The 27,060-nt window shown below is 49.1% G+C and overlaps 10 protein-coding genes across 18 annotated transcripts; 4 read left to right on the forward strand and 6 right to left on the reverse strand.

The window, feature by feature from the left end:
* Positions 1-20: 20 nt before the first annotated feature.
* Positions 21-4,257, forward strand: PPTG_20902 (hypothetical protein). The gene is made up of 4 exons (XM_008894329.1): positions 21-247; positions 324-471; positions 547-1,352; positions 3,999-4,257. The coding sequence occupies exons 1-4, from the start codon at positions 45-47 to the stop codon at positions 4,201-4,203; spliced, it is 1,362 nt and encodes a 453-aa protein (XP_008892577.1). The 5' UTR covers positions 21-44; the 3' UTR covers positions 4,204-4,257.
* A 701-nt stretch (positions 4,258-4,958) lies between these two features.
* On the forward strand, positions 4,959-6,555 carry PPTG_02235 (hypothetical protein). The gene is made up of 2 exons (XM_008893267.1): positions 4,959-6,179; positions 6,248-6,555. The coding sequence occupies exons 1-2, from the start codon at positions 5,077-5,079 to the stop codon at positions 6,462-6,464; spliced, it is 1,320 nt and encodes a 439-aa protein (XP_008891515.1). The 5' UTR covers positions 4,959-5,076; the 3' UTR covers positions 6,465-6,555.
* PPTG_02236 lies at positions 6,042-8,329 on the reverse strand. Of its 2 annotated transcripts, XM_008893269.1 has the most exons (3): positions 6,933-8,329; positions 6,557-6,851; positions 6,042-6,486 (listed from the first exon to the last, which is right to left on the reverse strand). In XM_008893269.1, the coding sequence occupies exons 1-2, from the start codon at positions 8,279-8,281 to the stop codon at positions 6,620-6,622; spliced, it is 1,581 nt and encodes a 526-aa protein (XP_008891517.1). In that variant the 5' UTR covers positions 8,282-8,329; the 3' UTR covers positions 6,042-6,486; positions 6,557-6,619. The 2 variants fall into 2 exon arrangements, with proteins under 2 accessions (XP_008891517.1, XP_008891516.1); XM_008893268.1 differs by having other exon boundaries at positions 6,042-6,851.
* A 1,692-nt stretch (positions 8,330-10,021) lies between these two features.
* On the forward strand, positions 10,022-14,871 carry PPTG_02237 (hypothetical protein). Of its 4 annotated transcripts, XM_008893270.1 has the most exons (10): positions 10,022-10,205; positions 10,287-10,798; positions 10,874-10,967; positions 11,028-11,687; positions 11,755-11,943; positions 12,015-12,095; positions 12,177-12,314; positions 12,384-14,294; positions 14,358-14,501; positions 14,559-14,871. In XM_008893270.1, exons 1-10 carry the CDS (start codon positions 10,116-10,118, stop codon positions 14,832-14,834), a joined length of 4,095 nt encoding a protein of 1,364 aa, XP_008891518.1. In that variant the 5' UTR covers positions 10,022-10,115; the 3' UTR covers positions 14,835-14,871. The 4 variants fall into 4 exon arrangements, with proteins under 4 accessions (XP_008891518.1, XP_008891521.1, XP_008891520.1 ...); XM_008893273.1 differs by having other exon boundaries at positions 10,022-10,798; XM_008893272.1 differs by having other exon boundaries at positions 14,358-14,871.
* On the reverse strand, positions 14,567-16,011 carry PPTG_02238 (hypothetical protein). 4 transcript variants are annotated; one of them, XM_008893276.1, is made up of 4 exons: positions 15,820-16,011; positions 15,626-15,739; positions 15,494-15,565; positions 14,567-15,434 (listed from the first exon to the last, which is right to left on the reverse strand). In XM_008893276.1, exons 1-4 carry the CDS (start codon positions 15,996-15,998, stop codon positions 14,936-14,938), a joined length of 864 nt encoding a protein of 287 aa, XP_008891524.1. In that variant the 5' UTR covers positions 15,999-16,011; the 3' UTR covers positions 14,567-14,935. The 4 variants fall into 4 exon arrangements, with proteins under 4 accessions (XP_008891524.1, XP_008891522.1, XP_008891523.1 ...); XM_008893274.1 differs by having other exon boundaries at positions 15,494-15,739; XM_008893275.1 differs by having other exon boundaries at positions 15,626-16,011.
* A 137-nt stretch (positions 16,012-16,148) lies between these two features.
* On the reverse strand, positions 16,149-17,449 carry PPTG_02239 (hypothetical protein; the record flags this gene model as incomplete). The annotated part of the gene is made up of 4 exons (XM_008893278.1): positions 16,149-16,320; positions 16,386-16,496; positions 16,567-16,666; positions 16,732-17,449. 4 exons carry the CDS (start codon positions 17,447-17,449, stop codon positions 16,149-16,151), a joined length of 1,101 nt encoding a protein of 366 aa, XP_008891526.1.
* A 189-nt stretch (positions 17,450-17,638) lies between these two features.
* PPTG_02240 (hypothetical protein) lies at positions 17,639-19,186 on the reverse strand (the record flags this gene model as incomplete). Its single annotated transcript, XM_008893279.1, has 1 exon — positions 17,639-19,186. One exon carries the CDS (start codon positions 19,184-19,186, stop codon positions 17,639-17,641), a length of 1,548 nt encoding a protein of 515 aa, XP_008891527.1.
* A 409-nt stretch (positions 19,187-19,595) lies between these two features.
* On the forward strand, positions 19,596-21,814 carry PPTG_02241. 2 transcript variants are annotated; one of them, XM_008893280.1, is made up of 5 exons: positions 19,596-19,663; positions 19,831-19,870; positions 19,968-20,014; positions 20,085-21,409; positions 21,472-21,814. In XM_008893280.1, exons 1-5 carry the CDS (start codon positions 19,661-19,663, stop codon positions 21,665-21,667), a joined length of 1,611 nt encoding a protein of 536 aa, XP_008891528.1. In that variant the 5' UTR covers positions 19,596-19,660; the 3' UTR covers positions 21,668-21,814. The 2 variants fall into 2 exon arrangements, with proteins under 2 accessions (XP_008891528.1, XP_008891529.1); XM_008893281.1 differs by having other exon boundaries at positions 19,596-19,870.
* Positions 21,388-22,440, reverse strand: PPTG_02242 (hypothetical protein). Its single transcript, XM_008893282.1, has 2 exons — positions 22,345-22,440; positions 21,388-22,222 (listed from the first exon to the last, which is right to left on the reverse strand). Exons 1-2 carry the CDS (start codon positions 22,429-22,431, stop codon positions 21,821-21,823), a joined length of 489 nt encoding a protein of 162 aa, XP_008891530.1. The 5' UTR covers positions 22,432-22,440; the 3' UTR covers positions 21,388-21,820.
* A 1,500-nt stretch (positions 22,441-23,940) lies between these two features.
* Positions 23,941-26,957, reverse strand: PPTG_02243 (hypothetical protein). Its single transcript, XM_008893283.1, has 4 exons — positions 26,053-26,957; positions 25,188-25,987; positions 24,978-25,124; positions 23,941-24,908 (listed from the first exon to the last, which is right to left on the reverse strand). Exons 1-4 carry the CDS (start codon positions 26,915-26,917, stop codon positions 24,171-24,173), a joined length of 2,550 nt encoding a protein of 849 aa, XP_008891531.1. The 5' UTR covers positions 26,918-26,957; the 3' UTR covers positions 23,941-24,170.
* Between the last annotated feature and the right edge of the window lie 103 nt (positions 26,958-27,060).

Here is a 27,060-nt window from a genome sequence, read left to right on the forward strand (position 1 = left end):
AATCTAATCCACTCTCGTGCGCAGATTTCCTAGTTCCCGGAGAGATGGAGCTACAAGCCGGTACTTTGGTGGACGAGACGCTACAGTTAAACGCTTGCGGGGTGGTTGGGTACTGCAGCGAGTCAGTGGACGACCTGGACATGAATTTCATGTCTGACTTGCTGCAGTCCGAGAGCATCTCGCGAGTGGAGTTTCTGCCCACGAGCAACGAATATGGAGACTCTTCACCGACGGACAGCCTCAGTAGGTATGTGATTAATACGAGTGGCAACAAATACCTGTGCTACGACTGAGCTTATTAGTGCTGCGACGACGACTGACAGACCCAAGAGAGCGCTGTCCTCACCTTCAACGTCGGAGATTGCAGAGGCTGAGCCTGAACGGGAGCAAGATAGACCACTGATTGATCGCAACGCAAGACGACGAGCACAACTCGCCAGCAGTGCTCGGCGACTGCGGTGCAGAAAGAAGGTGAGTTTAAGCACCTTCTGCCTGTCTTGATGGACTCTTTAACGTTCCGGTTATGGTTGTTGCTTTTTTTCCAAGGGTGAGAGGATGACGCTGAAGACTGAGGCGAATTTCTTGGAGCAACAATTGCAAACTCTCCGTTCAAAGCACAAGCAAATGCGCGCTAATAACGCTATTGCAGCTTGGGAGGAGAGAGCTATTGCGCAGCGTCACAAGCGGAGACAGGCAGAGAAAACGAATGAACAGCTACGGCACGCACTATTCCTACAGAGCGGGTTTGTGCGGAATCTCCGGTCGATGTTCTGCGACGCGATGCCTACCAGCATTGAGTTGAATATGCGCAACTTCCTGCATACCCCCACGCGTCTACTGAAGGACCAACATTCTCGAGTACGAAATTTGGAGAGCATTTGCACCGACGCGAAGTTAGACATGGCCAAGCAGATTATCATGGAGGAAACGGGTGGAATCAAGCCATTCATAACGCCGCACATTGCCTGCCAGCAGATCGATCTAGGACGTGATGGCTTTGGAATGACCACGGTCGCTGTGTACGCGCTGGAAACGCGAAATGCGTGTAAAACTTTCAAGGCTACGTGCAGTGCCGTCATGAACTGCGCGGTGGTGTGGCCCAACTATACACTTGTGACCTCCTCGTTGAAGACCGCCGACCTTCCCCCGACGAAGCTCAACATTCGATACGGAATGTCCCACAACATCTACGAGAGCGATGCTACGGGTGATCGGGTGTCCGTGGAGGGACGAGAGATCTCGTACTACCGTATGACCAAGGACTGCGGCATCTTCTTATGGGATTATGTAGATGTGGATGACATGAATCCGATGCAGAAGGATACGACTGCCATGCGCTGCACGACCGGAGCGTAAGTAGGCTTTGGTTTGTACATGTACATTTGAGATCGATGCACTAACAAGTGACAAATGTGGTTATTGTCTGCAGGGTACTGGTGCGGGTCGAGACTTGCATCGACGGCGTGGAGCGTATCGTTTGCCGCAATATTTGCACAAAGGTGCATCACTTGGACTCGTCGGAGCAATCACCAAGTTTGGAACGCTTTTCAAAGTCGAGGCAGCTACAGTATGCATGCGCGCAGATCTGCGGATCGTTGGTATACGAGACAATCAAGAATGACGCAGTGATCAGCTCGTATTGAAAGTGATACGAGACGCATGTCCCCATTTTCGATGTTATGGTCAAATCGATATACTTTAGCGATAATCGCCCGACGAGGTTTTTGCCCACCGTGCCGCGATTTTTTGAAATATGGGGTGCAAGGCACAGCTACCAGATAACTCGCGGGATCTTTACTACTCGCGTATGATAGTGATCTGCTTTGAGGCTTCGCCGACAGCTTGTGCTGCTGATAAGCACAGCACATTTATCAAGCGCAACGCAAGGTTATTGGGGAAACATTACCAAGAAATAATTAAACATTATGATTGGTGCTGCGTCCGGAGGTGTGCCGCAGTATCTGTACTGTCTTGCGAACACTGTGTCTTGCGAACACTGGGTATTGGCCCAACTACAACTAAAATGTGGCAGATTTGGCACTTGTTGGAAGACTTATACGAGGAAGGAGTAGGCAAAACACTACAGGTATTAAAATATGTAATAGCGACTCTAGCAAGCAGCGAATGCAGTTTCACATTTTCTCAGAAAATCTGGATTATCTAACAACACAGTAAAAATCTAGACATATTTTTGTTTTATTTTTTAATTTGAAGCAAGTTTGTCTAAATTTTATGAACATGTTCTTTTTAAAGACAATTTAAGAAATTAAAACAAAAATCTGTTTAGATTTTGTTTTACAAAATCTGGGCTGTCTAAAAGATACTATACTTGTATTTAAAATTTAGGGTGGTTACAGCAGTAACATCCTTACTTCGAAGTACGAGAATGGACCAGACCGACGACAGCTCTGTGCGACGGAAGACTCTGCCCATGACGACTGATGAGCCGGGCCTAAGAGGGCTCACACCTAGTCTGCAGAGTCCCGCGTCTATTGGGCTCGGCTCGCTTGACGTTGGTACGAAATGCCGCCTTTAGCACTCTCATCCCTGCTTCATTTTCAGTCACTAACTCTTTATAGATTCCCTGGTGCCCGAAGAGATGGAGCTGCAGACTGGCGCCTCAGTAGACGAGCCTCTTCAGCTAAACGCTTGTGGGGTGGTGGGGCACTGTAGTTCCAATAGCTCAATGGACGATCTGGACATGAATTTCCTGTCCGACTTGCTACAGTCCAACAGCTCGCGAGTGGAGCTTCTGCTCACGAACGAGTCGGGGGATTCACCACCGACAACAGACAGCCCCAGTAGTGATGCAGCTGATACGAGTAGCAGTACTGAGGAGCCTATGAGAGCTACGATGGGGACTGCCAGACCCAAGAAAGTAAAGAAAACGCTGTCGACGAGTTCATCTTCTAGTATGTCGGACGTGGCAGAGGCTGAGCCTGAACATAACAAAGAGAAACGAGTGACAGATCGCAAGGCGAGACGGCGAGCGCAAGTCGCCAGCAGTGCTCGGCGACTGCGGTGCAAGAAGAAGGTGTGTTGGTCATCTAGTGGATGACGTGACAGACTCATTGACTAATTTATCTTACCTGGTGAATTACTAATTTACTCAGTATGAGATGATAACGCTGAAGACCGAGGCGAATTTCTTGGAGCAACAATTGCAAACTCTCCGTTCGAAGCACAAGCAAATGCGCGCTAATAACGCTATTGCAGCTTGGGAGGAGAGAGCTATTGCGCAGCGTCACAAGCGGAGACAGGCAGAGAAAACGAATGAACAGCTACGGCACGCACTATTCCTACAGAGCGGGTTTGTGCGGAATCTCCGGTCGATGTTCTGCGACGCGATGCCTACCAGCATTGAGTTGAATATGCGCAACTTCCTGCATACCCCCACGCGTCTACTGAAGGACCAACATTCTCGAGTACGAAATTTGGAGAGCATTTGCACCGACGCGAAGTTAGACATGGCCAAGCAGATTATCATGGAGGAAACGGGTGGAATCAAGCCATTCATAACGCCGCACATTGCCTGCCAGCAGATCGATCTAGGACGTGATGGCTTTGGAATGACCACGGTCGCTGTGTACGCGCTGGAAACGCGAAATACGTGTAAAACTTTCAAGGCTACGTGCAGTGCCGTCATGAACTGTGCGGTGGTGTGGCCCAACTATACACTTGTGACCTCCTCGTTGAAGACCGCCGACCTTCCCCCGACGAAGCTCAACATTCGATACGGAATGTCCCACAACATCTACGAGAGCGATGCTACGGGTGATCGGGTGTCCGTGGAGGGACGAGAGATCTCGTACTACCGTATGACCAAGGACTGCGGCATCTTCTTATGGGATTATGTAGATGCGGATGACATGAATCCGATGCAGAAGGATACGACTGCCATGCGCTGCACGATCGGAGCGTAAGTTAACTTTGCGTATTCTTTCTTTGTTTATGATGAAGTGTTCTAACAATGGGATTGCTGCTGCTATGGCTTGCAGAGTACTCGTACGACCCGAGATCTGCGTCGATGGAGTGGAACGCATCGTTTGCCGCAATATATGCACTAAAGTCCACCTCGTGGATTCGTCCGAGCTGACACCGAGCTTGGAACGCTTTTCGAAGTCGAGGCAGTTGTGTGCTAAGATCTGCGGATCGTTGGTTTACGAGGCCATTAAAAATGACGCAGTGGCCAGCTCGTGTTGATGTACCGCGTGCAGTAGAGTGATTGCGCAGAAGTGATAATACATGTACTTCACGAGTACACGGACTTAGTTGTCCATATTTTTCCGTGTATTAAACTCAGTTCTCTGTATAACGTCTCCAAGACTTCGTTCATTCTTCAGAATATATCAAAGGATAACTCTAAGGCTTGATCATATTATCGTTATTAATTTTCCGGGTGAAAATTAATAACGATAATATGCCTAGCTGCAAACTATTGGTGTTGTGCACTGACAGATATATACCGGTGGAGCGGAGAGACGTACCATGTAGTACGACACTACCATTCGTCTCTGGCGAAGGCATATGTGTGTTAGTCGCCGCTGCTAGCTAATGACGGCACTACCGGGTCCAATACAAACGCCTCCTCGAACTCGGCGGTGCTGAAAGCGAAAGGAAAGTCTGAACAGGAACTGAATGAAAAGGGGCAACTCAATTCCGACTTTTCCTGTGCCATGACGGCTCCGTAGACCACACTTTCCAGTCTCCAATCGCAGCTTTAGTTATTTAGTACTACTGTACTTCGTAGTACTATCGGGTACGCAGTGCGTTTCGTGGAGGGGAACATGCTGGCAGTATGTTTCCCTCCACGAAACTCACCGAGTCGGTGACACCGACAGCATGATGCTGCCTTGCAACTTGCCTTGTCAGCTGATCTACAAATGACGTGCGATCTGCTCGTTCTGAATCAAAATCTGATTGGCCCACCAAGTTTGGCGCATATACAAATTGATGAACTCGATTACGAGGACGAATATTGTCGACGAATCTCGCCGGGGCTGAAGGAAGACGACAGAGCTCAGTCAACAATTGGCATACACCCGGCACGTAGTACCAACTAGCAACTACATCGCTATGGCGTATCTTGACGATGGATCGATCAGTGAGGGCGAAGCAGACTTCGACATGAATTTGCTGTCTGAATTCCTCTTCCAAGCAGACGAGATGCCCAAGCTAATCGACAATAGCGAGCTTCAGATCATTGCACCCGCGGCAACCAGCACAGACGGCACTAGTAGCAGCGACGACGCGAGCGCTTCGCCTAGTTCTCCCGTGTTTACTATTGGAAATGACGAACCGACGGACCGCAAGGCGAAGCGAAGAGCACAAGTGGCTGTGAGTGCGCGGCGCCACCGCTACCGCAAGAAACACGAGATGCTGGGCCTGAGGAAGGAGGTGGCGGACCTCACCGATCAGTTGCATTCTTTGCGCTCCAAACACAAACTGCTGCGACCAGATGGAGCTGTAACAGAGACTAAGGAATATTATATGGCACAGCGGCACAAGCAGCGTCAGGCGGAGAAGCTGAACGAGCAACTGCGGCGTGCGTTGGTGATGCAACGACGCTTCTTCACTTCGATCCAGGGCATGGTATTGAATTCGCCTATCACGAACGGAGAACTCAATATGTCTACTCTGCTACATACATTCACACACCTCGGACGGACAGCATACGCACGTCGACGTGACTATTTGGCGATGTGCACGGACTCAAAGGCGGACTTGGCCGTGCAGATCCTTTTACGTGAGACTGAGAGAATGGATTTTGCAGGACCACCATCGATTATTGCTCGCAATGTACCAGTCTCGAATGAGCAACAGCAGATCGTGACTACAGTCGCAGCGTATGCGTTTGACTGCTTGGATCTGAAGACTGTTTTCGTGTCAGCGTGTAATGCTGTTCTGGGCTGTGGCACCGACTGGCCGCAGTACACTACAGCGTCACAGAATGGTGAGGTTCTCGATAAGCCCCAAGGGAACATCAGCTACGCAAAATCAGCCACGAATTACAGAAGCATCACTGCTGCAGATGCACAAAATGTGGTAGTAGAGTCTCGCTCGCTTGTATTTTATCGCATGAGCGACGACTATGGTGTGTTGGTGTGGGATTTCGCGGATCAGGATGACCTGTACCCGATCAAACCCGATAAGACTATCAAGCGCGATCTCATTGGAGCGTACGTATTTGTGTTCTTTTAGGCGAGGTAGTAGAATATGGCAGCTAACGGTGTGTTTGCCCGATTAGTGCTATGGTGCGTCGAGAATTGTGTCATGATGGCGTGGAACGAGTGGTATATCGGTCGATCTGCACAAAGCTGCACTCATTTTCACTCCCTGTAGCACCAGAAATCTCAAACTACTTACAGAAGACCGAGGAAGGTGCCAAGGTCTGTGGCGACACTGTGTTCAGCTACATTCGTGAGCGCGCTATGGAGGTTGGCACATGTATGGTCAGAGTGTAAATCGGCAACAGCGTTTAGAGCTCTACGCAAAATAAATTCACACATTAGAAATTATAATTCTTTGCAAAAAAACTGCACACACAAAACACAACCTCAAGTCCACTTTCCCAATTCCTACAGTAATCGCAAGAGCTTAGCTTGTGGTAACACGTGCCTTACACGACAACTTCCGCTTTGGGCACACGCTCTGGGTGTGTTTTTATCAGCAAGTTCCACGCCGAATTCTCCACAGTGTCAGCATTGCGGCAAAACACCGTCAGGAATGCCTCGTTCACTTTGCCACGCGGGTGTGTCATGACTCCAACTGGCGGTGTGCTATGCGTGATGGAACGGAACGTGGTTCGTACACCTTTTTGGTCCGGCATGCGCTCTGACTCCAGAATCATGCTGTACCAAAAAAAAAGAAAAACAGAACACGTTAGCAAAAATACACAAATATTTCCGTAAGCACACAAAAAGCAAACGTACCAGCCAACTTCGTCGTTGCGCAATGTCGTCTCTGGGTTCTCATCAGCTGAAGGTGGATACAGATCGTCGTCTGTGATCGTCTCCCACGTGATCATCACGTAGTCATCACGTACGTGTCGTCGCACCAGGAAGTACGAGTGGAAGTAGACTATACGACCTTTATGGTCCCGAAGCAGCGGGACGATCGTGCGTCCATAGCGAGTGTTGGCATCCAGCTCCATGAGGCGTTCACACGTCACATGGCGTCGGAATCTCTCCGGAACGTCGAACAAGAAGTTGGAAAATGAGTTCCAGCAGGCATCGCCCACTTCGTGATGGGTAAAACCCGATACAAGCCGTCCACGCACTTGTTTGATCTCGAGATCCGGTCCGTTCGAGTTCAGTTTGATGTCCGTCAAAGGATACGACGTCCCAGCGCCAAATTCCGCGCGAATGTACTGCTCTCCAATAGCCATGCGCTTGTCAGCAATGCGTGTCAACATGGTCGATCGCTCGAGTGTGTCAACAGGCAAGCGGTGGTACCAGTGCTGGATGTGTGGCTTCTGTGGAGGCATCGCGATGATACCGACGTTCGGGTTGGTAAGCACGCTGTTGCTCATGATCTCATCGTCTTCGTCCACTTTCTTGCGCTTGCGGTGTTGTGTGATTACGTCTTGTTCGCGCTTGATGCTGGTGGGGGAGTTGGAGCCTTGGTGGTGGGTCATGATGGCCATCTGCTCCTGCAGCATCAGCACTTGCTCTCTGAGCCTCGCCAGCTCCTCCTTCTGACGGTTACGGTGCTTTCTTGCAGACTTGGCCACTTGTGCACGTCGCCGCAGCTTCTTTTCCTCCTCCGTGAGGCTCTTAACGGGCGCATTGAGGATCTCTTCCGAGTCCTTCATGCAAAAGCTGCCTCCGTCACTGCCGTTCACGCTCGACGGTGGAGAGCAGGTGGGTGAATATGAGCGCGTGGAGCTCGGCGCCGATGCCACGCGGGGACGTGCGCGTTGGCGGTTGCCCGAGCGCGAGTTCTTGAGCGGTGACGCGTCGAAGAACGGCTTCTGCACCTTTGGAGACTCGTGGAAAGCCGATGGGGACAGCGGCAGGTTCAGAGGTTGGTGCAACAAGCCTTCGCCAAAAGATTTTGGCTGCTGGGGGGAGGAGGCAGGCGTTGTGTCGTTCTGGTGCGTGGGTAGCGCCTGCACAGTGGCAGCAAAGTCCAGGTCGGCGATGGAGGAGGGATACCCGCTCAAGAAGAACTCGTTGTCGGGCGAGTCGACGGTCTCCCCTTCGAGAAACGGATACAGCTCGTCCTCCAGCGTGTGTGGCGCTGGCGTTGGGTGGAAGGCGTGCGCAAGTGGCGTCTCCATTGTGCAGGAACTGCGACGACGTTGATCTGCGTCGCGGCTGGTCTCTTGTGAACTGGCGGTGACCGAAGCTGCAGCAACGGGAGAAATAGTTTGGGTGTGTCACATTCAGTATTTTGGGCATAGCTTTCTACAGTTGGAGAGAGCATCAGAGCGACTGTGCTGTTAAATTGTAATTCAATATGAATTATCGTATATTTTAAAGAGAAACAGTTCTTACTTGACAGATCAAAATGTTATTAAAGACAGGGATGTCAAGATGCAACTCAAAGCCCAAAAAAATAAGAAAATCGAACCGCTTGTCATCCCGGACAGGAATCAACGCCTCGATCCAATTGACCACTGCTGCCTCTAGCCCAAGCAGTTATGGTAGAGTTATGGCTCTAGACTGTCGGTTGCCACCTACGTGTAGCGGAGCCCGTCAGGGCTTGACTCAAGCCTCATTGGAAGTCCGTGAGAGCAATCACCGCTATGTCCGCGTAATCGGCGCTGGCCAATCAGCGCGCGCTGCAGACTGATGAAAGAGAGCCGCGTCAGCTCATCGGTGCAGCGACGGACCATATTTTTGACAAGTTGAAGTTGTTTTCGCAGGTATCCGGAGCCCGTTGGCAGGACTCCCTCGTCGCCTTCAACCACGCCTCTCGCTATTTGGTGGGCGCCAAGGCAACGTCCATGCTCACCGCGTCCGAGAGGCGAAGGATGTGGTCGTCCATAATGCTAGGCGGGCTTCTTTGCAAGCAGGCAACGGCTGCTTGGCGCTGACTCTCGTTGTACCCGGACCGCAACGTGGGAGGTTCCGACGGTGATTTGGTGGCGTTAAATGAGGCGATGTAATCGTGAGGGATTTCGTGAGCGGAGACGGGCAGTGTCGGGTACAGTTGTTGTTGCAGTTCAAAGTAGAACTTCTAGTTCTACTACGACAGTGTCGATTGACTCGATCAGCATCACTTGCTGTAGCCGCTTTCTGAAGTTGCCACCGCGCGTGAAAAGCTCAGAGCTGCAGTTCCAATAAAATTTATAATAAACCTCCTCGGGTAGCATGACGTACAGCTGTGCACTAGTACTGTAGTACAGACTACATGTTGTGGTTGCCGAGGCAGCGCGTTAATAACTTCAACGTGATAAAGCAGGTTTTGACTCAATAACTTTGACTCAAGACTCTGGTGCAGAAGCAAGTGGAACGCAAGGTGTTAAACGCGTCCAGCGTAGCCAACCAAAACCTGATTGCGCGCTCCAGACTATGCTGGTGACCAGCCTGGTCCGGCATTGCTGATTATGAGGTGACGTCGAATCGAAGGCTCTGCTGTGCGAAGATCCATTGACAAAATCGTCGCACGCATTCTCTTACATGGGCTCATCGTGTTCCAACCTTTTTGAAAGTATGATAGCCCCAGGTTCGCGTTCAACGTTCTGAAAATCATTTGAAGTGTGAAGTAAGATTCATCCGTGAGATTAATTCAATCAGAACTTCAGCTTCTGAAGCAAACGAGCTGGCCCACCCTGCCGTCATTCTTACGTACCTTTTGACAGAGACACGATGAGATACTCTGCGATCGCCGACCAATGGAGTCAGTATCCATAAAGTACATGCACATACATGATGCATGCGAGCCTTCTGCCACAAGTTGTGTCGACAGGGTTTTCAAATTGTCTAATAGAGCGATTCCCGCAGCCGTTTGAACGCATTTGAATTCTAAACTGATGTCCTTTTTCAAAATCCAAAACTCGTTTGATTTGGAATCTGAAGGGGGGTACCCCCTCTTTCAGATTTATTCTTTTGAACTGTGAATGTTTTTGTCCAATTAATTCTGTAGTGTGACCCTTTAGGAAAATCAAAATGGAACCGACGGGTGCGCTGAAGTTGCTGCTGCTGGAGCAGCGCTCTCTCATCGACCACACGCTATATCCGCTGCTAGAGGATGCGTCGGTATGTCATTGCCGTCGTCATGTGCAATAGTTGAATCCCATCTCACACTACAAGTCGGGCCGTGCCTTTATTTGGTTGCAGCTCGAAGATCTGTTGGCGTATTTCCAGTCGACTCTACTGGATCTGCAACACCAAGAACCATCATTTTGGCAAGTGCAAGTAGTGAAGCTCGTCCGGAGCGTACTTAAATCACGATTGGGCGGCTGCATCGATGCAGTAGTGAGAGCCTCAGCCTCCGGGGTTCCGCAGGATCCTGTACTTGGTTTAAACCGTGTTAAGGCTCAAGTACAGGCGAGTAGCGAATTGCAGGAAGCTCTGGTGCTATTGCAGCATGACGTGGAGAAGGAGGTTGTCAGACTGAAGGAGATACTGAATTCTGACAAAGAAAATGATCCAAAAGCTACAGATACGGACGAGCATTTCCTGATCAAGTTCTGGGAGAAACTGCAGCATGTGGTTGAGATGAGAAAGAAACAGCAGAAGTTGAGCGAAGAACGAGAAGCAGAAGGAATCGACCAGGAATTCGAGAATTGCTCGTTCGAGAGGCTCAGCTTTGATGAGGATTTCAATGACATGTCCAGGTCGGCGATGAGGTGCGTTGAAGCGAAGAATGTGCATTAATAAGGAAAGCATAACTTATCAATTTTGTTTTTTTTCTGGATGATAAGTTTTCCGTGTATGGAGGACTTTCCGACGACAATTAGACGGATGCAGAGTATGGAGATAGCAGAGAGGGCAGCTAGCTTGGATGAGTTTATGCAGGTAGGACTCTGGTTATTGATGTTCGTGAGAGAACTATATGCCTTACAGTCTGTTACGTAGATACCCATACAGGAGATTATCCACTCTGGACCAGCTTTCCCTGCTGCTTGCTGCGCAGTAGTGGGATTATTCCTCGACATCGAAATTCGTGGAGAACGATGCGAATCTGCCGAGCGGTCAAAAAGGATTATCTACGACTTGATGAATCAAGCTGAAGATGCAGCTCAATTTCTCGAGTTGCTTTGGGCAGTCCTTGACTTTTTGGGCTCGCATCTGGAGACAGGAGAGCTGTTCTTGTCTCGACAAGACATCTGCGACAGCAGTGACAGACACTGTATCGCCGTCCTGGACTGCTTTCGCGTATTGCATACGCTACTTGTCAAGACCATGCGGCATTGGGTGTATTTTTCTTCTGAAGCACTTGCCGAAGTCTTACACTCAACCTTTCGCCTCCTCACTATGTACTCGACGGGAGAAACTGAAGTCGAAGCAAAGCGAATCACTCCTCTAACAATGTTATTCCTAATCGACGAAGATCCAGTGCGTTGGTTTAGGCTGTGGCTGCTCAATGTGCCCAATTCACGGCAACTCTTTTTGGCAATGGATAATTCTGGCTTTGTCGCTGATTTACTCCAGTATTTGACTCGAGTTCGACCACTGATATTAATGAAATCATCGAACTCTTCGGTCGATGCCATCGAAAAGCGCACCGCCCAGTGTGTAAGCCGAGAAAATCTTGTTGGATGTCGTAGTATATGCTAACCTGCCCTGTTTCACTTACCCGCAGGTGTTGGCTGTCTTGTCATACATTTGTGAGTATCAACAAGGGCGAGATCTAGTAAGCCAGTGGCAACGACTACCTGCTCACGCGTATATTAAACAACGGCATACAACTTGGGAGAGATCGGCTCTGGAAAGTATTGCAGCTGAAAATGATTCATTGTATCGTCTAGTGCAACATTTAGTGTCTGCTGAGGTAAGATGTACGCTACCACATTGGGGGATGATAAGGCGAATGTACGTAATTGGCCCTTTATTGACGGATAGGCACCGCGCGATGAGTTGGAAGCGGATTACAAACATCTCGGGAAGGGTGCCGTTGGTGCACTCATCCTGTCGGTTGCAACGGTATGCTACGTCCAAGGCTTAGCTGTGTGCTTATAAGCATTCACAACCTTTAACAACTTCGTATTTTGACGTGTTGTGTAGATTATTGTCACGGTACCGTGTTGGCAAGAGGACGCCTGTGTGATGTTTAATGCACGCTGGGCAACGAGTATCTCCAATAGTGTTGCAAAATACCTTCATTATGCAGACGTTAACGACTTGTTACCAGCGCTCACGAAGGTATGAATGCAAGTAACCCGAGATGTTCCATCCTGTCGATACTGGGACTAACTGGGTGCCTTGTCATAGATTACAGATGCTTGTTGGACACACAAAACGTGTAAAATGTCTGCTACTGAGGAATTGGAAGAAAAGAATCCATGGTTCCCGTTTCGGCAACCAACGACTCTCACTGAAGCTTGTCAATTGGTGATTGACAGTATATCGAAACGAACTCTACGTGGAGTTTTCACTTCAGAGCTTAAATCGGCTGGCAAACTGATCTTACGAATGGTGATGTCAAGCACGGCTGTGATAAATGCTGTTACTCAAACTCCGAATTCTGAAACAGTGGAATTCATTTTTGAGTTATGCAAGCGCTATTTACAATCTTGGCAGTTGGGAACAATGGCCTCAAGGGAGCAATTGTATCAGTGGATGTGCGATTCAAACGGACTTTTCGCCTTGATCACAGATGCAGCAGTAATTCCGCAGGCTTTCAAGATCGCGTATAAAATTGGAGTTATCAACGAAATCTGGAAAATTTGCGGTTCACTTTCAGAGCAAAGAGATAAACAAGAGTTTTCTCGTCTCCGCAGTCGTATCATAAGTACCCTGTTACACTCGACGACAGGGGTGCGCAGCGTGCCGGATACAGTGCTTGTAAATACCTACATGCACAGTCAGACGCATGAATTTGAAGTGCAACATTTTCGTAAAGTTCTGGGGATTCTATCTCATCGGATCTCTGCGCAATCTTTTTTCAACCTCGTTGGCGTTCAAGAAACAATATCCCAGGTTATTACCGAACTTCGAGAGACAGTGGACTTCACGATCGCTCTGAACAGCCCCGACAATGAGTGGTCATCGCAAGTAAACCCTCAAATGAAACGCTTACAATGGCTTCGGTGCTGTTTGAGCTCGCAATTTGCGCCCTCATCGCTGCTTTCAAGCGAAGCCAGTCCGTTGGTTGAATTCATTTCCGAGGCCCTTGCCATCCACAGATCTGGATGCTGTACTAATTCAAGTCACCTGGAAGATACCTGTTGCGTAGCATTTCAGCTGCTCCTTTCGCTAGTGTCGAGTGTGCCGTCGATGCTCGAATGCAGCTGTTGGCTTTCAAAGCTCAAACTCAAAGTGCTACATTTCGACGATAAATGTACACTTCAACGCGACGTCCTGCATAAAACCAACGAAATCCTGGGCCCGTGTTCGTTTCTGGAGAAGCAACTTTGCTACGAATTTGAATTTATCGGCGGACCAAGTGAAAAGCTACCTCAGTGTGAGCTTTTTGCGTTTGATTTGCACTCTCGACAAACTCCAAACACCGGAGAGAAACCTGACCGTGTCATTTCCGAACTCGCCGTTGTATTGCAGAACAAAATCCTCCAAGCAATTAGAGATGGTGTGGAAGCTGGCTTATCGACTCCTATGGATTTCGTACTGATCTCGCAAGCTTCGTGGGAACTCATCAATGACCTTGAGGCTCAATACGGGGTAGAATCACCTTGTATTTCATGCGAATCAATGTGTTCTTTTAGCGAACTCTTTGCCAAACTCACGTACAGTCTCGTCATGAGCAAGCGCAGCCGGTTAGACCACGAAGTAGCTGTGAACCAAGCCTCCAGCTTACCACAGAATGGCGAAACATTCTTCCCCACGGACTCACAGCGGAAGTTGATGAACCGTTTGTACAAGAACTATGCGAGCGGATTATCTCTGGAGTCATCGCCTACCTTGCTGCATTGTATTGTCAAAAAGTTTGGCAAGATTTCTATGGACTGTTTTCCGGTTACGATGTTGATGCTGCTGTATCCAACCTACGGGGAAGCCGAAATCCTGAGTTTCTTGTCGCACTGTCTTGCGAGTCCGTCGGCAGGATTTCTCTGGCCCCGGCGTGCTTCTCAATTCGTGGATGGGGTTGGAGGGGATCACTCGACACTACCAGTTATAGCAATCGCTGAAGGAGTGGAAATCATTCTAGCACGCGAATTTCCTCAGGTGAGTGCCTTTGACGATGGATACAATTGTTAAAACTAACGCTAGGATGCTCAACGAGTGTAGATTTTGCAAGCAATCGATCAGTGTCACTGCTCCTTACTGAGCCTCGTGTTGCGTTGGCTCAGCCAAAGTTTCTGGAATTACTTCGATTGGGAAAATGTAGCTATCTACATTTATTTGAGCATTCTCTACGGGGTCGAAATTCAGGTAAGAGCTTCGACGTGATGCTTTGCGTGGCTGACATTGTGATCTCCGTGCTTTCAGGTTTACATCATTGTTGCAATTTGTAGACATTTGGAACCTACGATGCGGGAGCTGACTGCTAAGAACAGCTCGGAGAGCCTCGCACCTTTCCTCACGCTCACCCGTGAGCCTATTCGGAACTTTCGCTTCAGCCCGTGGCGAGCACTTCTGCTCCGTCTTCGAAGCGAATATCACGAGGAGATAGAAGCCCTATTATTTCCTTCGATAAAACCTGTACTTCAGGTTTCTGTAGTCGGATTCCCAAAACTTCTTGTTTTTGATGCCAAGTACGATTAAAATGCAATGAGCTCTTGAATTTTTGAATCAGACAGCAGAATTGTGCTATGTAGCCAAACGGTACACTCCGGGTTGCAAGGATGTAGTATCTACATTGTAGATTAGGTTCTTCGCTTTCGGCCGAAGTGGATGCTTTTGGGAATTCGCAGCTCTCGCATGGTCTCTTCTAGATCTGCCATCTCGATGTCTGTGACCTCACTCTTGGCATCTTCGGTGTTGGATTCCTCTCCTGTCTTGTCCGTCTTAGACTCTTCATCCACTTGCATGTCAGAACCTCGAAGCTTAGCTTGTTCCGAAAGTTTCTTCTTCTTTTGTTGACGCCTGCGTTTCCGAGCTTCACGCTTCTTGATGGTCTCCCCATCTACTTCTGGCTGCTCATCGCCCTCTGATTTTTTTACACCAGCAGCTCCTTTGCTTGACTTTCCTTTTCTCTGCTTTCGCTTCTGGTGAAATGAAAACGCCTCTGGATATTGATGCACTCGGATTAAGTGTCGCGTCCGCTTGTCATCATGCCGGAAAATCTCCGGACAGCCGTCCACAAGGCAAACATACATCGGCTTCTTCTTGGACAAAATCTTGAAGAAAGCGTCGTGAGTCTCACTACACAATGTCGCCATCGTCAGTTCTGGTGTTTTTGCGAGTGCTCAAAATTCCTTTACCTGATGTGAATATCCAGAAGGCGCAAACTTAAAAACGACCTCGAGCATTCTCGACAAATATTACGGTGCACCCTACAGGTATTGACAAAAAAATCAGTCTCCAGTAAGAACCCCATACTCATATACACGTACATGTCGTAGTGCTCCTCGTACGCCGCAGTGGACTTGAAGCTCACACTGCAATTTGCCAATCGACACGTGATCGGCTCCGAGTGAGCTGCAGTATCTCCCGGCTGCACCATCGATCTGTATCAATACAATTTATTTTAATTTACAAGTGTAATTTTTGAGCTAAGAAATAGCACATTTCAGCAATGCAGTCGCACTCTGGTTCCTGGTAATACTTGGTCGCCCACAGACGCGTTCCAGCGTCGAAGAGTGGGTGCTCAGGCGAGTATCTGCGGACGCATTTGCCGTTCGGCAGCTCCCGAACCTGCTCCATCTTTTTCTCCTTATTTGCGGTATTGGTAAATGTTTTCCAACCTGCAAAATGCCAACTTATCATCAATATCGTGTTGACTACTGTATGCTTTAATGAAAAAGGCCACATATTGCCTTCATCGGTTATCAACGGGCTTTCTTCACATTTAAGATCTACGTAGGATCGTTTGGTTGCCACCTTGGTGCTTGTTGTTGGATTCACAAGAATCGGCAGTTAGTTGTTATCTGCAGGGTCGTCGTCGTGGTTTTGCGGTTCTTGGTCGAGGTCTGTTTCTTCCAATAAGGGTACTGGGGATTTGTTTTCGAGCTGCATCGACTGCGTCAAGAGTCGAAGTGCCGCTCGCTTCACAAGTTCGCTCACTGGTTGCGCGTGTCGTATTGACCCACTGGTCCGGCAATAAAAAAAAGAGTGAGAACTCTGTACCACCCACGCGCTTCATGGTAGACTTACCGACACCACGGACACTCTCTGCGTGGCAGCAAGCGAAGACATGGATCGCACATATAGTGGTGGCACTTCAGAAGCATCACTTTGAGCGGGGTGAAGTCCATCCAGCAAATTCTGTGGATAAACGAACGCATACTATTTGTCAAACTTGACGAAAAGAAGGAGCTGGAAAGTATTCCCGTACGCGCATTCCATGCGATCCGCTGCCAACCTGTGCGCGAGGGTACGCGCAAATTGCACTCGAAATATCGCCTGCTGGTGGTCGTACTGTACGAACAACGGGGCTATTTGGCAGCATGAAGTCAAGGGTTAGCACTTGGTCACCTTTACTAAAGGATAGACATTTTACCTAGGATAGTCGAAGGTACGTGGATAGAGTACCAATTGCTCCTCACTCGAGAATCTTGAAAATAATCGCTGAGCGAATTCCCAAGCCATTCACTCATGAGAAGGTCGCCCACACTCCCGAAGAAAGTTTTAATACTGCGTGCAACAACTTGGTTGTTGGCTTCAGCGTCTGGTTTGGTCGGATGAACTGGCAAGTCCAAATGAGACTCGTTCGCCTCGGGACTTTCTTGGTGCTCGTCGCATGATATTCCAAATATCGAGTCGTCAAAGGCCAGCACATACGCTTCCTTGAGTAACTGGAACAACGTGAAGATGGTGTCACCACCGTAGCGAGCAAACAGTACGAGCGACAGACTTGATACCCGAGAGGCTGCCGTGGCATGAAGCACTGTCTTGGCACGCCGAACTACTTCGACCGGTTTTACGGGATCGATGTTGAGCAGATCGTGAAAGAATTCGTCCAGCTCTCTCGTGCAGCTTGCCGCCTTATACCCAGACAACTTGAGACCGCGTAAGGAGTCTACACGAACTCTGAAGTTCCGACGAGACGGACTCCACACATGGATCGCTCGTCCACGACCACAGTACAGCGCGTAAGTGAGCTGCTTTGATCGCCCCTGCACGATCTGAACGACATCACCGACGTGAAGACCCCATTGTTGATCTTCCTCAGACTGCTCAAGGCGAGCATCTTCAGCATCACCTTCGACAGGTGGCATTGTTGCTGCGATACTCTGTGGGTGCGAGAGCGCAAAATGTGCAATGGTGGTTTGGCGGAGTCTTTCTCACACATGAGCAGTCTAACAAAAATTTCTAGCTTTTCTGTCTTCGGGTAGAGAAACTTTTACAAAGCCTGTTAGTCTCTTACAAATTGCCTTTTCGCATCATGCTCTATGGCTTGCTACAGTCTATCGTACGGTGCATTTTATCTCGACGTCACAAGCACCAAGGCCTTCAGCTTCCACACGTAGAGAACCTGTCGCTCGACCGGGGTGATGGAAACTTAGCGCTACCGTCACAATCGCCGCCAATCCAGGCGCCAAGCGTGCACATTCGCGTTGATAATTCGCTTCCGCAATGCTAGCACTGAACCCCGCACATGTGGCAACTACCCGGTTGACACGAAAGCGTTCCTGACGAAACCCCACGTTTCGGACTCGCACGGGAAACAGATACACTTGTCCTGTTAGCAACGTGCCCAGCGCAAGTGAAGGAGGTGACACCTCTACTGCAAAATTCTGAGTCATCGAGGAAACCACTGGGAGCCGTAGATCTGTAGTAGTTGCTGGACAAGCGAGCGAGAATCCCACGGTCTTCTTCTGCGAGTTTGTATCTTGTGGCGAAGCAGAGTCATTTTGTTCAAATTCATCGTTGCGTTCCCATGACACATCTGCATAAGGAGCGAGTGAAAGCAACTCCGCTCCATCCGTGCGTGATTCAGAACTTGAAAGCGTCGAAGAGCTTTCATCGCTTTTTGGGGCTTTCAGATCGGTAAACCGTGTAGACGGAGAGCAGGGGGGCTTGCGTGACTTTGGGGTGCTCACTGCAAACCGTGACAATGCTGCTAGCGTTTTCTCGTCCGCTAGGTCCACTCCGAAGCCCTTTCGAGCCGATTCGCGTGCAGAGAATGCTGCAAGCGATGAAGGGGTTTCTGGTCTCGCTGATCGACAAGATAACGGGAGTGACAGTGGCTTCAGAGGCCCTGGTGACGGTATCGCTGGAAGCACTGGAGTCCGTGTAGTTAGTCTGTACTCAGGTCCGATAAGTGTTTGAATGCCGTAATCGGTGAGCACCCAGCAGACTTTCATGGTGGACGTGAAAGTCTTCCGCCATAATGAACCATCTTTGAGCCACTTGTCATTATTGTTAGGTGAACCTAGAGAGCCGATAGATTCGGAGGAAGATGAAAACAAACCGGTAGCTGGCAGATTGGATGTAGGCGGTGCCAAGATGGATCGATGTCGATTCAGGTTGCCTACGTCGCGCGAATATTTCATTTTGAAATCGTTGACTTCTTGTGGGTTGTGGCGTGTGATAAAGTCACGACCGCCAACGAACTTGCTCTTGTTGGAAAGCGACCTGCAGCTATAGGGCTGCATGATTTTATAGTCGTCATAGTCTGGGATGGCCATGAGCAGCAAGGCGTTCTTTGGGTCGAGCACCGTGGACTTGCGTGTTTGTCTGGCGATCTGCTCTGTGATGCTCATTTCCATCCTGATGGGCGGCGTGACTCGACCACCGGAGCGAGATGGAGGCGCAGGTGTTGACGCAGTGAGTAGCATCGAGCGAGTGGTAGACCGTCGATGTGCAGGTATTGGTAATGAACTGCAGCTATTGCTGTTGTTCCCTGTTGGTGTGGAGCTCCTGGTCTCTTGAATGGCTCGAGTTGATGGCATTTTGGACGGAGGAACCACCGTAGGTGAGGACATACGTATTGCAGCGTGAGTATCCGCCATGACCGACTGCCACTCTTGTAGTATAAATGAAGAAGGTCGATGTGAGGTTGTCGCTGCGTCAGACCATTTGAAAAATGCACGCAACAAAAATGCGAATATAGATGGAGCTGTAAAAATAGGTGGCAAAGCAACAGCGGTTGAATCTTGCGGCGAATCCTAGTGATTCCAGCATCGAGGCAGGATGACCCAGTAACCTTTGAGTGAATGCAATAGAACACAATACTCACGTAGGCATCATACTTATGACGCTGTACTCAACAGCATTATCAGCATTAGCACAGTCAATCCGTCGTGGTCACTTCAACTTACTTGAAACATTTGATTGGTGGCAATAAAGTAGTGAAATCCAATTCTGGCCAATACCGTCGCCGCGCGTGAGATCTTCTTATTGGTTGAAATGGGTTTTCCTCTCGAAGCTCCACGTATAGAGGGGGCCGCGCTGTCGTAAGATAAGGAAAGGATTCTTGTTGCAAAATGGTGAGTGTCTCTGTCATCTCCACGCCGCTCTGCTCACGCGCAGAACGTTGCCACCTCTTCATCTACACTTCTCTGGCAAACTCCATCGTCTCCTTTCTCTATGTCCATTTGTTCCAAGATCTAACTCGCTCTGGGGACGTCACTATTTGTTTTTATCCGTCGCGTAGGTGGTGCTCTCGGCCGCCTTGCTGACCAAAAATGGCAAAGGTACGGCAACACACAGCCTCGAATGATCCAAGCAGCAATAATCACTGCGTTTTACGCTTCGTATTCGACTCACCGCATGGCTATATCGTGTCTGTAGTGCTCGTGGCGCGTCAGTTCGTAGAGATCACCCGCATCCGTCTCGAGGTACGTGGACACAACTGCAACAATTTAGTATTTTATGGGATTATTAACATAATTGGGGTTTTATTGACAGGGTCTGCTAGCAGCGTTCCCTAAACTGCTATCAAGCGGCTCACGCGAGCACACGTTCATTGACACGGAGAGTGTGCGCTACGTTTATCAGCCCTTGGAGAGCTTCTTCGTGCTCATTATCACCAACAAGACCAGCAACATTGTAGAAGATCTACACACAATCCAAGTGCTCTCCAAGCTCGTGCCGGACATCTGCGCGCCGCTGAGCGAGGCGTCCATCCGTGACAAGCAGTTCGAGTTGGTCTTCGGCTTCGACGAGCTCATCACGGCCGGCGGCCACTCGGAGAATATCAATGTGTCTCAGATCCGTGTCAATATGGAGATGGAGAGCCACGAGGAGAAGCTGCACAACATGATCCTCGAGAGCAAGCGCGCTGCCGCCAAGGATGACATGAAGCGCCACACGGCACGTATCAAGGAGGAACAGCGTGAACGTGCGCGTCTGGAGCGTGCTGGAATGGGCGGCAGTGGGTTCGGATCGCAGAATTCGTTTGGTAGTTCGTTCAGCAACGCGTTCAAGTCGCCACGTAGCGGTGGCAGCAGTGACAGCTTCATGAACAGCCCCAGATCTCCAGCTGCGACCTCTCCGATCTCATACAACAGCCGTCCTGAGCCTGTGGTGTCCAAGGCTGCTGGTATGAAGCTGGGCAGCTCGAGTAGCAGCAAAGGGATGGGTCTGGGTAGCGGCGGCAAGTCGTTCATGGACGCTATGGCCGCTGAGGACGGACTGAAGGAGATCCCGCCTATGAGTGCAGCTGTGGAGACTGTGCAAAAGCCTGAAGTAGCTGTTGCAGTCAGCCACGACCCGATTGGAGCTGTGGTGGAGGAGAAGATTACGGTTGTGTTGACTCGTGACGGCGCATTGGAGCAGCTGGAGGTTAAGGGCAGTATGTACGTGTCAGTGAACGATCCGAGCGCTGGCTGCTGCCATCTTAAGCTGCGTACAGGAGGCGTGGAAGGTATTTCGTTCCAGACTCATCCTAAGGTGGACAAGAAACTCTATGATAGCGACTCGGTGCTGGCTCTGCGAGATCCGACCAAGCCCTTCCCTACGTCTCGTGTCGCGTTCCTGCGGTGGAGCTTGAAAACACAGGACGAGTCGATGCTGCCACTGAACATTACGTGCTGGCCCGAAGAGGAAGGCAACGGCAAGATGAACGTCAGTGTCGAGTATTCCTTGGACCGCGACATGGTGCTGGACAATGTGAATGTTGTGATCCCCCTCGGAGGCTCTGACGCCCCCAGTGTGGCAAACGTGGACGGACAATACCAGCACAACTCGGCCGAAGGATCGCTTCTTTGGCATCAGGACCAGATCAGCTCTGCGTACGTATTTAGGTCTAAAGTATTCCTCTGTTTGTGGACTAATTTTTGTTACCTTTTTAAAGGAACAATTCGGGCACGCTGGAGTTCTCGATTCGCGGCAACAACATGGACGCGTTCTTCCCCATCTCCGTCTCGTTCTTTTCGCGCAGCGTGTATAGCGACGTACAGGTGGAGGCTGTTCAGAAGATCGAGGACGGCTCGCCCATTGCGTTTGGGTTCGAGAAGCTGCTCTCCACGGACTCGTACCAGATTGTTTAGAAATTCCTTCACGTAAGACCGGCGCGCGTGTGGCTGCTAAGATAGCAGACAGTCTACTCTTATCGCGTGTTGTTTGTCCCCATCGTGGCTTTAAACCAGAAACAGATACAAAATCAAAGCCAAACTGTGTGTGTTTTGTGCGTTCTATCGGGTCTATGGGGTAGCTTTGGGTCGGAACACTTGGGGCTGTGAGGCTCGGAGCAGCTCCTCGCTCTTGCTGCGCATACAGCGCTCCAAGTGTCTCTTGGTCTGTGCACAGTCGCGGATATGCTTCTGCCCTGCCAGCACCGAGCTGATACAGGCTTTCCACTCAAGAATAGGCTTCTCACAGAGCGCTGTGCCGGTACAGTTGAGGTACTCGCCGTACAGCATCTGCGGCGGCTTCGGTGCGGCGTCGGTGTCCTTGGGGCCATCCTGGCTGGAAGCTGAGTCTCCGTTGACCAAGGCGGTGAACTGTTCATCGCAGCTCCTTAGGCCTCGATACTTGCCGCTGAGACGACGGTCTGACTCCAATGCGAGGACTCCACGTTCTCCAATAGTACCATCTAGCAGCATCTGAGGACATGTGGACAAGTTAGACAATGCTTTATATTGGAGTTTTTGAGAGGCTATAAGAGGTGAACTTTCGGGAGGAACTAGAAGAGATTCTAAATAAGATGAGAGTATATGATGAGTACCTCATGGAGACGCACGGTGGACAGGCATTGAGGCGGAGCGATGTCCTCGACTTTTCTGGACACCGATTGTCCCTCCATGGATGCCATTCGAAAATGACAAGCTAGTGGATGTAACACACATTACGGTACAAAATCTGCGACGTGTGCAACTTTGATTACCCGTAATTTACATCAGACATTTACGCTTCTATCTACTGTACTAGTTAAAAAAAAAAAAAAAACTGTTGATCCGACAAAGGACATCCTTGAGATTTTAATAAGTTGATCCGACTAATGCCGTGCTGCGCCCAGAAAGCTCTGGATATTTGGATACTTAATGTTTAATATTACATTTTTATATTATTTGTCAATACTAATGAAGTACATGCCGTAACAACGCTAAAAAATGAAACTCGTTCAAAGTTTTTTTTTTTAAGAAACAAACTACTTTTTTCTAAAACAAATTCTTTAGTGCACATTCAAAAAGTGTTTCTTTTAAATTTTGAAATCCTAAAATACCTTTTTCAAAACGTCTCCATTTCAAAAATTGGTTTTTAATGGAAAACACCAAACGTTCATTTTTATTATTTTTTTTATTTTCGGCGAAAACAAAACCCTGAAAATCTGATCATTCTTAGCTTAATGCTGTGGCGGAGTAGGCCAGAGATATGGAGAAGGGAAGGAGTCGGATGCTACGTGAGACGGATTGTGTGGAGGATATAATGATGTATATAATGAGCTTTTTTTCACGATAAGTTTGATTTGGTGGAGTTCGCTACTGTGTTTTATTTCGACATATCCATACAGGTTGTTTACTTTTGGTACTGTAGGTGGGCAGACATCAATAGAAGCATATATAAGCTACAGGTAGGCTATTCCAGCTTACATGAAGCTCTACAGTAGTATATATTTTCGAAAGGTTACTTTTTCTTCAAGTACTTCTCTCCTTATGTCAAGTCCATCATTATTTTTCGTGTGATTCGCATGTGAACGGGTAGAAATCGTTGCAGTGCAAAATCTTGAATACCTTCGCCAGTAAACACCATCACCGGGTATTATCCAGCTATTTCAGCATATACGAAGCTATACAGTTTCGTAAAACTCACTTCTTCTTCAAGTGCTTCTCTCCTTATATCAAAAATCGCCATTATATTTCGTGTCGATTGACAAGAAGTTGTTGTCAGGGAAAACAATTGAAGTGCTTTCATCATAATAGGATAAAATCACTTCAATTTACGTTAATACGAATTCTGGGATAGCTTCTCGCAAGGCAGGTTGAGGATGCCTTCAGTGACTTCAGAAAAGGGTCGTGTTAAGCTACATAGTCACTGAAGTTTGCTTTTAAAGCTAAGTACTCACATGTAGAAGGAGTGCTTCGCACCGACCATCGTCAGCGCTCATAACAAATGCGCTGGGGGCATGCTACCAAAACCGAAAAGCAAGAACAACACTTCGTGCGCGAATACGGATGCCCCCCCCCCCTGCCAGCGACACTGGGACTTTTTACTTTTTTAGTTGAGAATTTGATGTTTGCCGTCTCTAAATCAATTTCAAACGTATCCCAGTGTTAATTTCGTATTGAGTACATGTGCTGCATCGAGATGCATGTATATCTGAAGCTGGACGCACGACATTTGTGTGATTGTATTTATTAACTGCCCGTCGTTCTAGTGGCTTCAATCCCTAGGGAAATAATAAAAATCGAGCTTCTAAGCGAAAATCGTCCGCAACAACAGCAAACAACAGACCACCGCAATTTCTAACTGGAATTACGGGTAACTAAAACCATTACAAATCGGGAGCTACATGTAGCACTTGCAACACCCGCCGGTAAGTAAAAGTCAGAATTAGAGTACACCTCTGGACGACTGAGCGTGACGAGGGATCCGTGGACCCGCACTAACATCCTCGGTTTCATCATCGTCAACATCGTAGTCTTCATCGTCGATACTGTTGATGGTGACGCGTGTGGGCTGCTCGAGACTGCTGATGTTCATGTACGGCTGACGAGGACGCCGAAACACGCGACGGTACAGATAGGCCAGAGTGAGCACGATGATCATCGCGCACGAGCTCATAATGAGGTATCCGAACTGAAGCAACCCAGAGGATGCCTTGTCGTCCAAGCCCGATCCATTGGCAGCTAAAGCAGTGGTGCCTTGAGGCGTGCTAGAGGAAGAAGACTTGGATGTCCCATCGTCGGAAGCCTTCAACTCATCGTCGAGGGTGTTGTCGTCGTTATCCTTGCTGTCTTCACTGTCCTCGCTTTCGTCGTCGGAGTCGCTGTCGCCCTCGTCTGTAACCTTGGTACGCTCAGATTCTTTAGCAGACGATGAAGTCGTCGTCTTAGCCGAAGCTTCGTCGCTTGAGTCTTCACTTTCTTCTTCGTCGTCAATGTCCGCGGCTTTTTTTGTGCGATCTTTACCAATAGTTGGCAGATCAGTACTGTCATCGCTATCATCATTTTCGTTGTCGCTTGAAGCGCTTGGAGCAATCGATGTTGACGCATCCGACGATGAGCCACGAGTAATATCTGAAGAAACGTCATTCGTCTCGGAATGTTTTGCAGTCTCGATGTTGATGACCTAGCACGATAAACACATAAAGTTAGTACCGCAATTTACATTCTCAGGCGATGAATGCAGAGCACATACCGGGGATGTCCACTCGAGAGCAGCCTTTACTCGACGGCCATTCCACTCAAAATTCCAATCCGGGTTCGTTCGAGCATTCACAAGGTGAGACTGCGGCGGGATGTGAGGTGAAGGTGCATCGTCACCAGTGCCTTGCTTCTTCCAGTCCTAAAATACAAAACATCGTATCAGTCTACAGTTGAAGCAGATTAAGATCTGCTATGGGCTCACCTGATCGACTGTGGCTACAGCTCGAACGTATAGCTTCTCCGAGGTGACATTACCCAGATCAAGACATGTAACAAAGAGCGAAGTCCCCAATGTGTCGACGTTAGCAGCCGCAGCTTGAGAGGAATCCGATGCGAATTCATAGAATCGCCGGGTCGTTCCTTTCTGCGTTGACGTCTCCATTAAAATGGCATCAACTTCGAACGTCGCGCTTGAAGACACTTGAACGTGAGTGCTGTCCACAGTGAGAGCACCAAGCACCTCCCACGCGATCTGAACCTTGGAGTAAGCAGAGTTAACCACACTGCAATCGGACATGCTACACGTCGCAACCTCGTTGCGTTCCCATGCCAAGGCACCGCATCCCATCTCAGTGACTTGATTTGCATCGGTAGTGTACAGGCTCGCTGCAGGGAAGACATTCAGCAACTCTTGGCTTTGAGACGACCCTGCTGCACCCACCCAACGCACCAGAGGCTGGGCCATTTCGATCATCATGAGTGCCAGACGGACGTTCCGTGGTACGTGACCTACAGACTCGGTCGTGATCCCTTCAGTCCGGAAGAAATCGACGTTTGCTTCATACAGTTCCTTGAAGTTTCCCAAATCTGCTGTGTTAGGTTCCTTGCTGTTCGACGTCTCCACCAACATGTTGAAAGCGCGATGGGTGATGTTATTGTAGATGGTCTTCTCCTTCGGATACCCTCCAAACGTAGTCGGCTCGCACGGATGGAAAGGCTGCGATTTCGCGTCGTAAAATTGGTTTTCCCACGACGCCGCGTAGCCCCAATCCTCCATTCCACCTACAATTCATTTACAACGTTGATACAGCTTTGTAATAACTATATATGTAGTAAAATTTACGTACCGGTGACACCATAAACAATGTCGTTCATCGTTCCAGTCGGGTAGAGTTTGCCATCCGGGAAAACCCCAGCAAAGTTGGCCAGCGTGTTGCCAATCTGGAACTGCGCCATGTGATCAGGAGACTTTTCGCTCGGGTTGTTCTCTTTGCCGTTGAGATAGTGATCCGGTGAGCCCCACTCGTAAGCCACTGCTCGAGTGCCGCCATGGAAAGTCACAGCTAGCTGGAAGATATGATCTCTCCAGATCTCGTTAACTACACGAGATGTCATCGTCTGCATGCACTCGACACCTGATCTCATGTAATTGTAGTCTCGGTTCGGATCCACCGTCAACTCCTCGCGATGGTTGTGTGAGTAGCCATAAGCGTTGGTCATCGGCGTCACCAGCACGTTCCTAGTGTTCACCAGCTCCTTGAGCCATCGCTGCGTGTCCAATGTCGGCTTCGCGTTATCGTCTGTGCCATAAATCGACGTAGCGTGTGCAAGTAGACCAATCAGCTCAATCGCCGCATTAGGGCCGACCCGTTCATTGCCGTGGAGTGCTCCACTGATAAACACTTCGGGTCTTTCTGGGTCGTTGGCTAGCGTCGAATGATTGGTCAAATGCACCACGTACTGCTTACAGGGCTCTGTGGCTTTGCTTTCGTCGTCTATAATGCACTGAAGCTCCTTGGGGTACCGCAGATTGTACGTGTCTTGAGCTATCGACACCTGCACGACATCGGGGAACGTGGCGTTGAGCTCCAACAAGTACCTAGTCATTTCCGCATACGTCTTGTAGTTAATGGGTAGCGATTGCGGATTGGCGGAGGTGGGGCCTAGCAGCCCCACGCCCAATAACGCCAGCAATAGGCAGCGAAGGAGCATCGTCGAGTGTCGATACACTTGTCCTTTTGCACGGGTAAAATGAGCCAGAATGAGCTAAAATATTATAGGGTTAGGCTAAACTGAGATGGCTACAAAATCGATAAGATGGCTACAGAGTCGATTAGATGGCTACATTGTAGACG

This window comes from Phytophthora parasitica (assembly GCF_000247585.1).
Source record: "Phytophthora parasitica INRA-310 unplaced genomic scaffold supercont2.2, whole genome shotgun sequence".
In the NCBI taxonomy this organism is placed as follows: Eukaryota; Oomycota; class Peronosporomycetes; order Peronosporales; family Peronosporaceae; genus Phytophthora; species Phytophthora nicotianae.

What these genes read in the sequence shown, in the direction of transcription:
- PPTG_20902 (XM_008894329.1), top strand. Translation starts at nt 45, where the DNA reads ATGGAGCTACAAGCCGGTACTTTGGTGGACGAGACGCTACAGTTAAAC. An exon ending in CCGACGGACAGCCTCAGTAG is followed by an intron (nt 248 to 323) that starts GTATGTGATTAA and finishes GACGACTGACAG; the next exon opens with ACCCAAGAGAGCGCTGTCCT. An exon ending in ATGCGCTGCACGACCGGAGC is followed by an intron (nt 1,353 to 3,998) that starts GTAAGTAGGCTT and finishes TATGGCTTGCAG; the next exon opens with AGTACTCGTACGACCCGAGA.
- PPTG_02235 (XM_008893267.1), top strand. Translation starts at nt 5,077, where the DNA reads ATGGCGTATCTTGACGATGGATCGATCAGTGAGGGCGAAGCAGACTTC. An exon ending in AAGCGCGATCTCATTGGAGC is followed by an intron (nt 6,180 to 6,247) that starts GTACGTATTTGT and finishes TTGCCCGATTAG; the next exon opens with TGCTATGGTGCGTCGAGAAT.
- PPTG_02236 (XM_008893269.1), bottom strand. Translation starts at nt 8,281, where the DNA reads ATGGAGACGCCACTTGCGCACGCCTTCCACCCAACGCCAGCGCCACAC. An exon ending in CGCAACGACGAAGTTGGCTG is followed by an intron (nt 6,852 to 6,932) that starts GTACGTTTGCTT and finishes TTTTTGGTACAG; the next exon opens with CATGATTCTGGAGTCAGAGC.
- PPTG_02237 (XM_008893270.1), top strand. Translation starts at nt 10,116, where the DNA reads ATGGAACCGACGGGTGCGCTGAAGTTGCTGCTGCTGGAGCAGCGCTCT. An exon ending in GCTTGGATGAGTTTATGCAG is followed by an intron (nt 10,968 to 11,027) that starts GTAGGACTCTGG and finishes TCTGTTACGTAG; the next exon opens with ATACCCATACAGGAGATTAT. An exon ending in TAGCACGCGAATTTCCTCAG is followed by an intron (nt 14,295 to 14,357) that starts GTGAGTGCCTTT and finishes CAACGAGTGTAG; the next exon opens with ATTTTGCAAGCAATCGATCA.
- PPTG_02238 (XM_008893274.1), bottom strand. Translation starts at nt 15,998, where the DNA reads ATGATAAGTTGGCATTTTGCAGGTTGGAAAACATTTACCAATACCGCA. An exon ending in AAGTATTACCAGGAACCAGA is followed by an intron (nt 15,740 to 15,819) that starts GTGCGACTGCAT and finishes GTATTGATACAG; the next exon opens with ATCGATGGTGCAGCCGGGAG. An exon ending in CTTCTGGATATTCACATCAG is followed by an intron (nt 15,435 to 15,493) that starts GTAAAGGAATTT and finishes GACATTGTGTAG; the next exon opens with TGAGACTCACGACGCTTTCT.
- PPTG_02241 (XM_008893280.1), top strand. An exon ending in TCACCCGCATCCGTCTCGAG is followed by an intron (nt 20,015 to 20,084) that starts GTACGTGGACAC and finishes TTTTATTGACAG; the next exon opens with GGTCTGCTAGCAGCGTTCCC. An exon ending in CAGGACCAGATCAGCTCTGC is followed by an intron (nt 21,410 to 21,471) that starts GTACGTATTTAG and finishes ACCTTTTTAAAG; the next exon opens with GAACAATTCGGGCACGCTGG.
- PPTG_02242 (XM_008893282.1), bottom strand. Translation starts at nt 22,431, where the DNA reads ATGGCATCCATGGAGGGACAATCGGTGTCCAGAAAAGTCGAGGACATC. An exon ending in CCACCGTGCGTCTCCATGAG is followed by an intron (nt 22,223 to 22,344) that starts GTACTCATCATA and finishes ACATGTCCTCAG; the next exon opens with ATGCTGCTAGATGGTACTAT.
- PPTG_02243 (XM_008893283.1), bottom strand. Translation starts at nt 26,917, where the DNA reads ATGCTCCTTCGCTGCCTATTGCTGGCGTTATTGGGCGTGGGGCTGCTA. An exon ending in CATTGTTTATGGTGTCACCG is followed by an intron (nt 25,988 to 26,052) that starts GTACGTAAATTT and finishes AATGAATTGTAG; the next exon opens with GTGGAATGGAGGATTGGGGC. An exon ending in CTCTCGAGTGGACATCCCCG is followed by an intron (nt 24,909 to 24,977) that starts GTATGTGCTCTG and finishes TTATCGTGCTAG; the next exon opens with GTCATCAACATCGAGACTGC.